At 52.8% G+C, this 11,304-nt stretch overlaps 1 protein-coding gene and 1 long non-coding RNA gene across 3 annotated transcripts; both read right to left on the bottom strand.

Annotated features, from left to right (window-relative positions):
• Nucleotides 1-424: 424 nt before the first annotated feature.
• Nucleotides 425-2,231, bottom strand: LOC103915177. The gene is made up of 2 exons (XR_663511.1): nucleotides 2,173-2,231; nucleotides 425-2,124 (listed from the first exon to the last, which is right to left on the bottom strand). It is a non-coding gene; the product is annotated as an uncharacterized LOC103915177 (long non-coding RNA).
• Nucleotides 2,232-2,776: 545 nt separating this feature from the next.
• On the bottom strand, nucleotides 2,777-7,713 carry P2RY2 (purinergic receptor P2Y, G-protein coupled, 2). Of its 2 annotated transcripts, none has more exons than XM_009321947.1 (2): nucleotides 7,221-7,713; nucleotides 2,777-4,178 (listed from the first exon to the last, which is right to left on the bottom strand). In XM_009321947.1, exon 2 carries the CDS (start codon nucleotides 4,172-4,174, stop codon nucleotides 3,098-3,100), a length of 1,077 nt encoding a protein of 358 aa, XP_009320222.1. In that variant the 5' UTR covers nucleotides 4,175-4,178; nucleotides 7,221-7,713; the 3' UTR covers nucleotides 2,777-3,097. The 2 variants fall into 2 exon arrangements, with proteins under 2 accessions (XP_009320222.1, XP_009320221.1); XM_009321946.1 differs by having other exon boundaries at nucleotides 7,198-7,712.
• Between the last annotated feature and the right edge of the window lie 3,591 nt (nucleotides 7,714-11,304).

The following is an 11,304-nucleotide window of genomic DNA, read 5'->3' as shown; positions in this document are numbered from 1 at the left end:
CCAACCTGTCTCCACAGCAAATTTTCACCTGAGACAGTCGAATTGCTCCTCCGGGTCTTCCTGTCTCTGAGAAGCAAGGATGTGGGACGAGCACTGGTGGTACTGGGCTTTCTGGAAAAGGGGAGACAGAAGCAAGATAAAGTGAAACCCTCCCCAGTGAGCTGCTGGATTTGGGGGTGCTCCAGCAGCCCTCTCCATCTCAGCTCCATCTCACCTTGCCCAAGGATGAGAAGACCTGTCTCTTGGGGCGACCAGCTCTTCCATGGACTCCTACAGGAGTTTAGATGCTGGAGGTATCTACTGTGGAGCCCATGTGTGGACAGCTGTATCTGGAGCTTGAAACATGTCTATGACATTCAACAACCCAGTTTCTATCCCCCGTATCCCCTCTTCTTTGTACACATCGGAGGAGACAGCAGAAAAGTGCTCACAGTAGAAATAAATTTATTTACTATAAGAAATCTGAGGTGTCTGCATGTTACAAAAATAAAAATGTACAGTTGTCACAAAACCCACTTTTTTTTTAGTATAAGTTAGTGCTTTTACAAACAAAAAAAAATATCTATATATAAATTTCCAGTTGGTACCCCTCCGACCGCTCTCCATCTGAGCAGTGAGCTAGCTTGTGCGGGACCAGGATCACAGGGGGAGCCCCTTGGTGGGACTGGCAGCGTTGCCCGAGGCGATGGTTTGAAGCCGGCTGATGCCAGCTCGGAGAAGGGTGGGATCACTGATCAGGACCTCAGGAGTGAACTTGGAGCACATTTTTGTTGAATTATTCAGAGCACGTAACTTGGTGTTCACGCTGCTTTTTGGCAAGTGCGGGAGACCAGGCAAGACCTGGCCCGGAGTAATGTTTGTACCAGTTCAGTACTTCGGTTGAATTAATTTCTCCCAATTATTTGTCTCGCCCCGGTGACTATGTTGTGACCCTCCCCATAAAACCAAGCTCCCTTCACAGGCACAAGGAAAAAAAAGTGCTGCCATGGTGCAAGTCCTATCTTAACCCAACCCTATCCTAAAAGTTCACTCGAGGATGAGATGAACCACTCTACAAATGTCCTGTTTTTCTTTGCTGATGGTGCTCAGAGCTGACACAGTCCCCTCCTTTGCCTCCTGTGGTTATGACATTTTTGCTTGGGGCAAAAGCCCTCCATGGGACCATGGTTCCACCGAGCCGGGACCACAAGAACGTCCCAGTTGACCCTAAATGGTCCCAGTTGCCCTTGGCTGAACTCGGCCAGTTACGTTGCGGTGTCTCTTTATCTCCACCAACCCACTTCACAAGAAGGAGGGATGGGAGAAACTAAGAGGAGGTCTGAGGAATTGGTCTAAACCAGGATCAAATGTGTTTGCCTAATCCTAAAATAGCGCCAGGGCTGCTTTTACAAAATATGACTCGTCCAGTGCTGCAGCACAAGCAATTTTCATTTTTGGGGTGAGGAATCAGCATCCTCGTGGCAAGGCTGGGCAAGGAAACCATGGACCTGGGCTCTTGGCTCTCTAACCCAACAATTACAGAGAGAAAGACCAAGCAGACCTTCTGGTGAAGTGTTTTGTGGGTATTTTCTCCAGTTTACTTTGAACTGTCCTGGCTGATGGGGGATGCAAGGCCAAATCCAGACAGGACTGGGGTTAAGCTTAGCACCACGTTTATTGGTACGGCTCCTGAACCCAGGGTTCAGCACTGCCAAATTTCCCGGGGACGGTCCACACCGTCAGTAAGGGATATGCTGACTGGCTTCAGTGGAGCACTGGGATTACTGGGATTATGAGGAGACCAGACAGCAACATCTGGGCAGCATTTTGGGTCACAGCAAGCTGCTAAAGGTCCCAGAGGGCTGTCACCTCTGAGCAGCAATGAAGATGTGGCAGCACTCAGCCAAGGGGATGAGCAACGGTCTTTCCTTCTTTGCTGGAAACATGCGTCACTAGTAAGGTGGTTAAAAACAAGACATGAAGAGCTCACCCTAAATGTTAATGAGCTGGAGACAATTATTGAAGTCAGCAGCTGAAAGAAAGCGACGGGTTCCTAAAAGCTTTTCAAGGGTGAACGTTGCTGTTGGGAAGCACTAACGGGTCTTTCGGAAGATGTTGACCCCACTGGAGAAACCTACAGGGGACCTGCTTGATGGTACGATGTTGACCCCACTGGAGAAACCTACAGGGGACCTGCTTGATGGTACCAGTAAACTCCAGTGGGATGGTACCAGTAAACTCCAGTGGGATGGTACCAGTAAACTCCAGTGGGATGGTACCAGTAAACTCCAGTGGGATGGTACCAGTAAACTCCAGTGGGATGGTACCAGTAAACTCCAGTGGGATGGTACCAGTAAACTCCAGTGGGATGGTACCAGTAAACTCCAGTGGGATGGTACCAGTATACTCCAGTGGGATGGAAGGTCCACCAGCACCCTTTTTAATGGGAAACCAGCCCTTGGACATGAGCTAGGAGTCCCCTCCCGGCTCTGCCAGCAGATGCCAGGAGAGCATGGGACAGCATTTCTTCAGGGATGTAAAGCTGTGGGAGACCCTTTCCCGCTGCGGGTGGTATTTGCGCCTGACATTTTCATTGACCTGTTTAGCAGAACCGCAGCTGCCTCTCCTCTGACCAAAAGCCTTTCCTCCCTTGCCAAGGCGTAGAAACTCTTCCTACCTCTGTGCCAGGGAATCTGGAGAAAGGCAGATGGATTTCTTTAGGGGGACCTTTTGCACACAACGTTTCTGCTTTAGAAAATGATCTAAGACATTCAGGGCGTGATTTTTTTTTTTTTTAGCAGATTTGGCCACCGTGATAGAGGTCACCCAGCCTCACTGGTGGAGAGATGCCATTCAGCATTGAACAGAGAGGCAGGCTTGGACGAAGAGGCAGAGATACGGGGTTTGTGTGTATAACCACAGCAGCATCTTCCTGAAAAAATACGTTTGAAACAGCGACAAGCAAAGGAGCGCATTTAACACGGACCATGCTGATGTGGGTGCAAGCCAAGGCACTGCAAACACCAAAAGCCTCGGGCCCTGAAGCATCCTGACCTCCCTTCACACCTGGGATAAACCCATCTGTCATGGAGATGATGCTGGCCGTGCGGGAGCGGAGCTAGGATTTCACATCCTTGGATAACGTGTCTGTGTCGTTGCTAGTTCCCAGGTGACTGCTGGGCACAATGCCCAGCGCCATTTCATTTTGAGGCTTCCCTGGCATTTTGTTGCCCGCAAACTTCATAAATCGTTGTCCTGCTAAGAAATACAGAATGGGATCCAAGCAGCTGTTTGTGCTAGCTAGGGGACGAGTCACCTTATAGACTAAATTGATAGCATTGAGGGTCCGACAGCTCAAGTCCCAGCTCCGGAAGGAGTAGTACAAGGTACGAGTGACATGGAAAGGAAGAAAACAAACAATGAAGACCACCAAGACGATAATTATCATCTTGACTGACTTCTTTTTGGATCGGGACAGCCGGGAGATCCCCCGTGTGGGCTGCAGCAACCTCCGGGCCATTAGGCAGTAGCAGACGATGATGATGAGGAAAGGGATGCAGAAGAGCAGCACCAGCATCACTGAACTGTAAATGACAAACTGGCCAAAGAGGTCCTTGCTGGACGTGTCGTGGCAGGTGATGGTATCACGCTTCACGCTGGTGGTGACGAAGAAGAGCACGGGTGACTGGCAGACGACAGTCACCACCCACACGATGACCGACACCCTCTGGGCATAGCGAACGTGTCCCCACTGCAACGACTTCAGCGGGAAGCAGATGCCCAGGAATCGATGGATGCTGATGCAGAGGAGGAAGAGGATGCTGCAGTAGAGGTTGGTGTAAAACAAGAAGCGGACTATCTTACACAAGCCCACGCTGAAGGGCCAGTTGTCCCCCATGGCATAATAATACACCAGGAGGGGCAGGGAGACCACGTAGAGCGTGTCAGACACGGCCAGGTTGAACATGTACGTGGTGGAGGCGTTCCAGGTCTTGATCCTGAAGATGAAGACGTAGAGGGCCAGCAGGTTGAGAAAGAGCCCCACCACGCACACGATGCCGTAGGAGACAGGCAGCAGGATATACTTGAAGTCCTCATCAAATATGCACTTGTAGTCGTTGTCCCCTGCGCCACCTGGGTCCAAGGAGCTGTTGATGACTCTGGTCCAGGCTGGAGGAGTTGTTAGGTTCGCCATCACCCTGGGGGGAAAGCAAAGAGGCTGTAAGGACACGGAGGTAAGGAGGCCCTGGAAGAGGTGGGTGAGATGAGAAAACTCCAGTGCCACAATGCTGTTACACATCGCGTGGTCCATGCTGTCATTATTGCTATATACTATTACTATACCCTTCCTTTCTCCTCCCGTCAAGGTTGCTATCAGTGCTTGGTTGTGTCTATCCAAAAGCTACCCACAAGCATGGCTCGCTGTCTGGCAGGCAGCGCCGTCTCAGTGCAGGTGACAATGACTCGAGAGGTGGCAGTGCGTGCCTCCTGCCAGCACATCACATACCCACGAAGACCGTGGCCTCATTGCGTTGGGTGTTGACACAACCAAGGTAGTCCCTAGCATGGAGGATTTGCGGTCAAGCAGATAAAGGGCATTTTATTTATCCTCATTTTGCATCGGGAGCACAGAGGAGGAACTAAGCTGCTCTAAAGTCATCAACAAATCCCAGGCCACACCTGGGAGTCCAACTCAGATCTCCTGCAGCCCAATTCAATGTTCCAATCCACTCTTCCCACCAGGTTCACGCAGAAATTTGGTCTTCTGCGCTACAGAACAGGAAAGATGCTCCATTCTGTGCTTAACCGTCCATGAGAAGTGACACAGCTGAGCACCGTGAAAGGCGGGTCCTACGAAACCCAAGGCAGAAAGGGCAAGAAAAGGGAACCGTGCTCTTCAGCGAGCAATCCCCATGACTGGCAGGGCCCTGATTTCAGAGGTCCTCAGCTCCTTCTGGTAGAGCAAACATCACCACAACCTCTGAAGGCCCCTGTAATCTAATATTGCCAAAGGGAGCGTGTTCTCCACCACAGGGGCTCTGCCTGGGTTGGTTGTTGATGATGATCATGATGGGTTTTTAATGGGTTTAGTGTTGGGCTGATGGTGGCCATCTCGCTGGTCCTGCTTCCTGGCCTTGAGACCTGCTCCTCCAGCATTACCACCACCAGAAAGTCTGCCCATGCTTGTGCAAAGCTGGTTTATGCATGGGAATGACGAGTGGAGATGAGAAAAATGGACTCGAAAGAGTCTCTGCAGACACACAGAGTCTGGCACTGTCTGTGTCAGGAGGGACAAGGGCCCTTTTGTGCGCTGGGGACAGCCCACGACCCAGCCGACACATGATCGCTCAGCAAGCCCATCAGCCAGGAATCAAATTAAAATGTATTTGCCTCCCTTCCCGTAAAACAAGCCGGTTTGATCTCACTGCTGTACCCTGTTACAGGGAGCCCGCGGAAATGGGGTTATAGGGAGATGAATCCAGCGCAGGAGCTCAGAGACCGGGAGCTACTGCAGGAGAAAAGGTTTGAGTAAAGGTGCCCTTTTAATGAGTATGGGGGATGTGCCCTGACCCAAATCTCACCATGATTTTAGGTGGAAAAGCGCAATACCAGCCTTCTCAGCTGAATGGTTCAGCTCTAACCTGGTGCCACCATGCTGCGGGACGGCGTGGGCATGCCCTTTCTTGTAAACAAGCACCGTTTTGACCCAGAGCTATCCTGCACCTACCTTCAATTCAGATCCTGCAGGGAAGGAGGCAATGAGGGTCTCCCACAAGCTGCCAACCCGGATGATCTCTCACCGAAGCAAAGCACTATGGCATTTAAAAGCACCTTGACAACTCATAGCTGATGGAGAAGGGGTGACGTGATGCCTCCAGCCCATCACGTGGGGATAACTCCAGTCCTTGCTCCAGGGACTGGATCAAACAACCTGTCCAGATGCGGCATGGACACGAACCCTGATGATGTTTCCCCCATTTTGCTGCTTTTCCCCTCGGAGCAGACCACAAGCAGCGCTGGCTGAGGCTCACGCTTCCCACACGCACGCTCACACCCTGACTAATCTGCAAAATCCCAAATATAACTTTGGGAACCACTCTGCGACGAACATGAGGAGCCAGGACCGGTCTTGCTCTGCCCTGGCCCCAGGGTTTTGCTTAACCTGCGCCCCGTTCAGCTTTGGTCCCATCACCCTTCATCCTGCTTCTCTCAAGACCTCGGCAACAGGGTTGTCCCTGTGGATGGAAAGGGCTGACAGTGCTCGGGCAGATGGGAAAACACTTTCCAGCTGCTCTTCTCCCTAACTTCTTCCTTCCCTCTGAGCTTTGCAGATCTGCAGCCAACGAGACAGAGGTTGCCTGCAGACCTGGCAGCCGATTAAATGGGTTGGACAGGCCACCGTGACGGAGAGAAGCCACACAAGATGCCCTAAAAGGCGCAGGAAAGGGTTACAGAGCTCCAGAGACTTCAGCCTTGCATGTGGTTTCTCCATGCCTTTAAATCTGCATCCCCTCCGTCCCCTGCAGACAACCCATCACCCAGCTCTGAAGCACTGATGGGGGCAAAATCACCCCATCCAGTCCACCACCCCACAGGCTCCTGCGACCCCCAGCTAGAAAACCCAACAAGGCGTTTGAAACCCATCTGTAAGCCAAGGTGGGGAATCTCCTCCAGCGCGCAGGGCAGCACGGGCTGCCCCAGGCCATGCTGCGGCCACAGACGTGCCAGGACGCCCATCTCCATCTTCAGGACAAGGAGCAAACACGGCTCCCTGCTTGATTTGAAAGGGGTAATCACGGAGACAAAACCCCGCTCACAAAGCAGCCTTGTCCTTGCTGTCGTGCTCTCCCCCCTTTTCCTTCTGAAAATGCAAAAGCCTTTCTTTTTTCTTTTTTTTCCTTACTTTTGCCCAGAATCCCTAGGACAAAACCTGCTGTGTCTGTCGGGGCCGTGGCTGCAGTCCACCCCCTTGCCCCCAGCCCCGCTGCATCCGCAGCAAGCAAGCGAGCCCGAGAGGACACGGCCAGCCAAGGCGTGTGAAGGCACAAAAGCTGGCAGCTGCCCTTTCCTCTGCCTACGGGCCGGACGGCACGAACGCCAGCTCCTGCAGCGATGCATCGAGCCCCCGACAGGGACAAGGGGAGGGAGAAAGCAACAGCGACCCCTGAGGATGCCAAGCAGGATAAATACTTCTATGACCACCAAAAGCAAACCCACCACGATGCTTCGGTGAGGACCACCTGTATCTGCTTCGTCGGCTTTCCCGGCCCTTCCCGGGGTCATGGCAGGAGGTTTTTTTCTCTGGCCCTGAATGCAGGTGACCATGCACAGCTTTTTAGGAGCCCTCCAGCCACCCGTGCACAGCGAGAGCATCGGCCCGACCGGCTTCTTCCATGCCGGACCACGTGCTGGGTCTTGGATGAACCTGGTTGCAACGGCTGGACCACCTCTCTCTTTGCAGCGTGGCCTTCGACCTGTTTATCCCACGGGACATGGGTTTGTTTTTTTTTTTTTCCCCAGAAAACAGGTACCATCAGCTGTAGTGAATGAAGTCAGCATGGGAGAGGAGCCCTGTGCTGAGAGGAGCCCACGCAGATCGGTGTTGCAATCCCAGCGGCCACGTGCCCTCAAATATATATACCCACAGGCATGTGCATGTGACGCCAGCATCCCAAAACGCTCCCGTAACAGTATCTACCACGGCCGGGCAGGGGATATTTAGATGAGTCAATTCGGAGAAGGAGGGGGCTGTCATCGGAGAAGGTCATGGGCAGTCGAGGAATGGGCAGCACGCAGGGCCAGCACAAGGGGACCACGGGTTGGACACTGAATCACCGAGTAAAGGGCTTTAACCCTGGTTTCTGCCCCATTTTTCAGCATTCCCAGTGCCATCCCAGCGGTCACCATCCATCCCGCGGTGTTTTGTGCTTGGGAACCTGCCAGCAGAAGCAAAGTCACGAAAGCAAACAAAGTGGAGCCAAATCACGGCTGCGATGAATGCGTTTTCACGGGGGGTGGATGAGGTTTAATTGACCTTCCCAAATAATTCATGTGGATTAATTTATCGGCAGGACCTCACAGGTGCAGCCTTCCGTTCTGCCGGTGCGAAGCCCTGGGAAATCAAACCCGCACGGTGCGGACGCACCGACTGCGACCGCAGCTCCCATCGTTTTACGCCGGAGATCAAAACCACGATCCATTTACCGCATCTTCCCCACCGGCTCCTTTGCAACAGACACAAGGAGAGCGTGGGTGTTTTCCCTGCCCTAATTTATAGGCATTTAGTAGACTCATCAAAATCCTCGCTCCGGATCAGGAACTACTCGAGACGCTGGGAAGCGAACGGCCTGGCATCGTTTTTCTCTCCCTTGGGACTGTGGTTGAAACCCTCTGTAACCAAAAGCAAACAGACGGCGTGTTCGGATGCCACCGAGCCTGTCTGGTTGGGAGACGTGAGATGGGACCAGGCTGAAATTTGAGCCTGGCCAAACTGCCTGGTTTTCATCTGCCCTTTCCATTTGGCTCCTTTCTGCCGTGGTGACCTTCAGCGCCTTTCTCCTCCGGGCTGGCTCCGGCCACGAGTGTGGGCTGAGGACATCCCCCGCCGTCCCGGTCCCACCATCCGCATCGCTCCCTGGCGCTTCTCTCCAGCGATCCCAAGGCAAGATACCTCCACGATACGTTTCCAAGATACCCAAAAGCAAGGTTTAAGCAGCTTAAGGGGCTTCACCCATCTCCTTGCCCGGAGCCCCAGGCAATGCCCGGTCTTTTATCCCCCATGGGTCTGACCTACCCCTTCCCCCATTCCAAAAATAGCCAGGAAATCTCATTCCTCCCCAAATGAGCTTGCAAACAATTTGTGTTTCTCTTATTTTCCCCTAAAAAGCACCTCGGAGGGCACTGGGCAGCTCCACTCTGGCTGGCAGAAATGGAGCTGCTCCACCGAAGCGTCCCCATGCCTCAGTTTCCCCTCCTGCCCCCAGGCTGAGAAGCAGCAGAGTTGAATTTTCTCCATGAAAAGTATTTTTTTGGGGGGGTTTTGGTTTCCTAGAGAGTTTTTTAGTCACTTGACCCAAGCTAAAAAGGGGAGAGGGAGTTTGGATAAAAGATATAATGACTTAAAAAGAACTTTATGACTTTGTAGGTCAAATAAAATGTTTCGCTTTGAGCCAAATGACTTTTTCTGGGAATTTCTGGTTTCCCCCGAGAAACTCCCTGAGTTCCTCCCTGAATCAATCTGCCGTCGAGCCTCCGCTTCCCAGGCGATACCAAAACCTCCCATTTTTGTCCACACCACGGGAAGTCAATTCGGATTAACCAAAGCTGTGGCTTTAGGGCGAATTAGATAAAAGCATTAAACCCATCGGTGCCGGTGCTTGTGCATAGTTAAAGCCGCCTTCGGTCGGTTGAACCTGACTCGGTTCCCAGCACAACAGGTCTCCGGGGACGGATCCTGCTGGAAGCAAATATCACCCTGGCCAATATTTAATCCCTTCATCAACATTTCCCTTCCTGCTACAGCAAAGGTGATGCTCCCTGCGTGTTTTTCCCCCGCATCCCTCCATCACCTGCCCTCCGGGAGACCCCGCAGCATCCCACGGGGTTGGGGGTAGATCCTATTTGAGCCCCCAAACCTTGATTTTTATTTATCGCAGGGGGAAAATGGGGCGCTCGCATCCTTTAGGCTTCCTGGAGACAGAAAGGAGCCCTGTGCTGGTTTTTATACCAGGAATTTGACTTTGGTTTTGCCCTCCACGATTTTCTGGTGCTCGGCGGAGGAAGCAACGGTCAGACCGGGAGAAGAGCATGGGACCAGTTTCTGGTCGATCACCTGCTTTTGGTAACTGTTTTACCCCACAAGTGGGGTAAATGGGAGAAATGACATTTCCACGGAGACCTAACAGCCTCCTGCCCAAACTAAGGGAGCCACCCATCAACACCACAACCCCACCCCGGCAAAACCAAATGCACTCTGCCCATATGGGAGATAACCAGCATCCGAGACCAGGGATAACGCAATTATCGGGCTCAACCACGGCACCGGCAGTTACTGCGAAGCCAAAGCAGCACCAAACCCCAGAAAACCACACACGGGGTGGACTTCGGGGGATGATTTGCTCCTCTATAAGGAGCATCCCATGGGAGAAAAAGTCCTTGCTTCATGGACCGGTGTCCATTAAGGCTTTAACGGGGGATGTTCAGCATTAAGGAAGGACGGCGGCGTGGCCGGCAGCACGCTCCGCTGCCAGCAAACTATTCATGGCTTTGGCTTTATGTCAATAACCGGAGATAAAAATCGCATCGGGCAGAGACGAGGTAAAGCCACTCGGTGCCAGGACAGTCAAAAATACTTCTCGGGGTTTTATAACTCGCTAAGCCCCGGGATGCAGACATGCTCCAGGGCTCAGCAGCGTATTTAGGGGTCTCCCCCTTTGCACTGGAGCTCCTTAGCCCATCAGCCACCGAGGCCGAAGGCCGAAGTTCCCTTTGCTCGGGTATAAACGAGGATGAGGAACTCGGGGCACATGCTCAGCAGTAACGAAATGGCCCAATTTCGGCAGCCGCCAGCCTTGTAAGCCCCGGGATGCAGACATGCTCCAGGGCTCAGCAGCGTATTTAGGGGTCTCCCCCTTTGCACTGGAGCTCCTTAGCCCATCAGCCACCGAGGCCGAAGGCCGAAGTTCCCTTTGCTCGGGTATAAACGAGGATGAGGAACTCGGGGCACATGCTCAGCAGTAACGAAATGGCCCAATTTCGGCGGCCGCCAGCCTTGCGCCGCAGGGACTATCTCCCAGCGCCGGTGGCTCGCCGGGAGCAGGGTTTGCTGCTCCCCGCCTCGTGCACAGCAAGGCAGCGGGTTGCCAAGTGGGTTTTGCAATAAACCGATAAGAAAACTGGAACAGAAAGAGAAATAAGATGTTTCGTCCTTAGAGTTGCTCCTGCAGTGATGCCACCCAGTGCCCAGCTCTGGGGAAGAAGGCGTTTTTGGGGTTAGGAGCTATTAAAAGGAGTCAAAGGGTTTGAAACCGGAGTCTCACCGATCCCGGGGCAAATTAAAACACCCCCAAATGAATTACACAGGGACCCCAGCATGCAAAGAGGTGGAAAAACACAAGCAGGGAGTCAGCTCCATGGCTTTTACCAGAGGTGTGTACAGGAAGCCCCTGATAAAACAGCCAGCAAATTCCCCCGGGAAGGGAGAAACCGGGCGGCAAAAGAGATTATCGGCAATTAATGCATAAACAATCAAATAATTCGGGCAAAGAGGAGCAAAGGGAGCCCACGGGGCTTCCTCGAGTGCCTGGCTCGAACCGTTCACGCCAG

The sequence above is a fragment of the Pygoscelis adeliae genome, unplaced genomic scaffold (assembly GCF_000699105.1).
Source record: "Pygoscelis adeliae isolate BGI_AS28 unplaced genomic scaffold, ASM69910v1 Scaffold263, whole genome shotgun sequence".
NCBI classification, from domain to species: domain Eukaryota; kingdom Metazoa; phylum Chordata; class Aves; order Sphenisciformes; family Spheniscidae; genus Pygoscelis; species Pygoscelis adeliae.
The sequence above is the reverse complement of the archived record's forward strand: the minus strand, read 5'-3'. Positions and strand labels throughout refer to the sequence as shown.

Excerpts from the sequence above, each read along its gene's own strand:
- P2RY2 (XM_009321947.1), bottom strand. The coding sequence starts at position 4,174 with ATGGCGAACCTAACAACTCCTCCAGCCTGGACCAGAGTCATCAACAGC.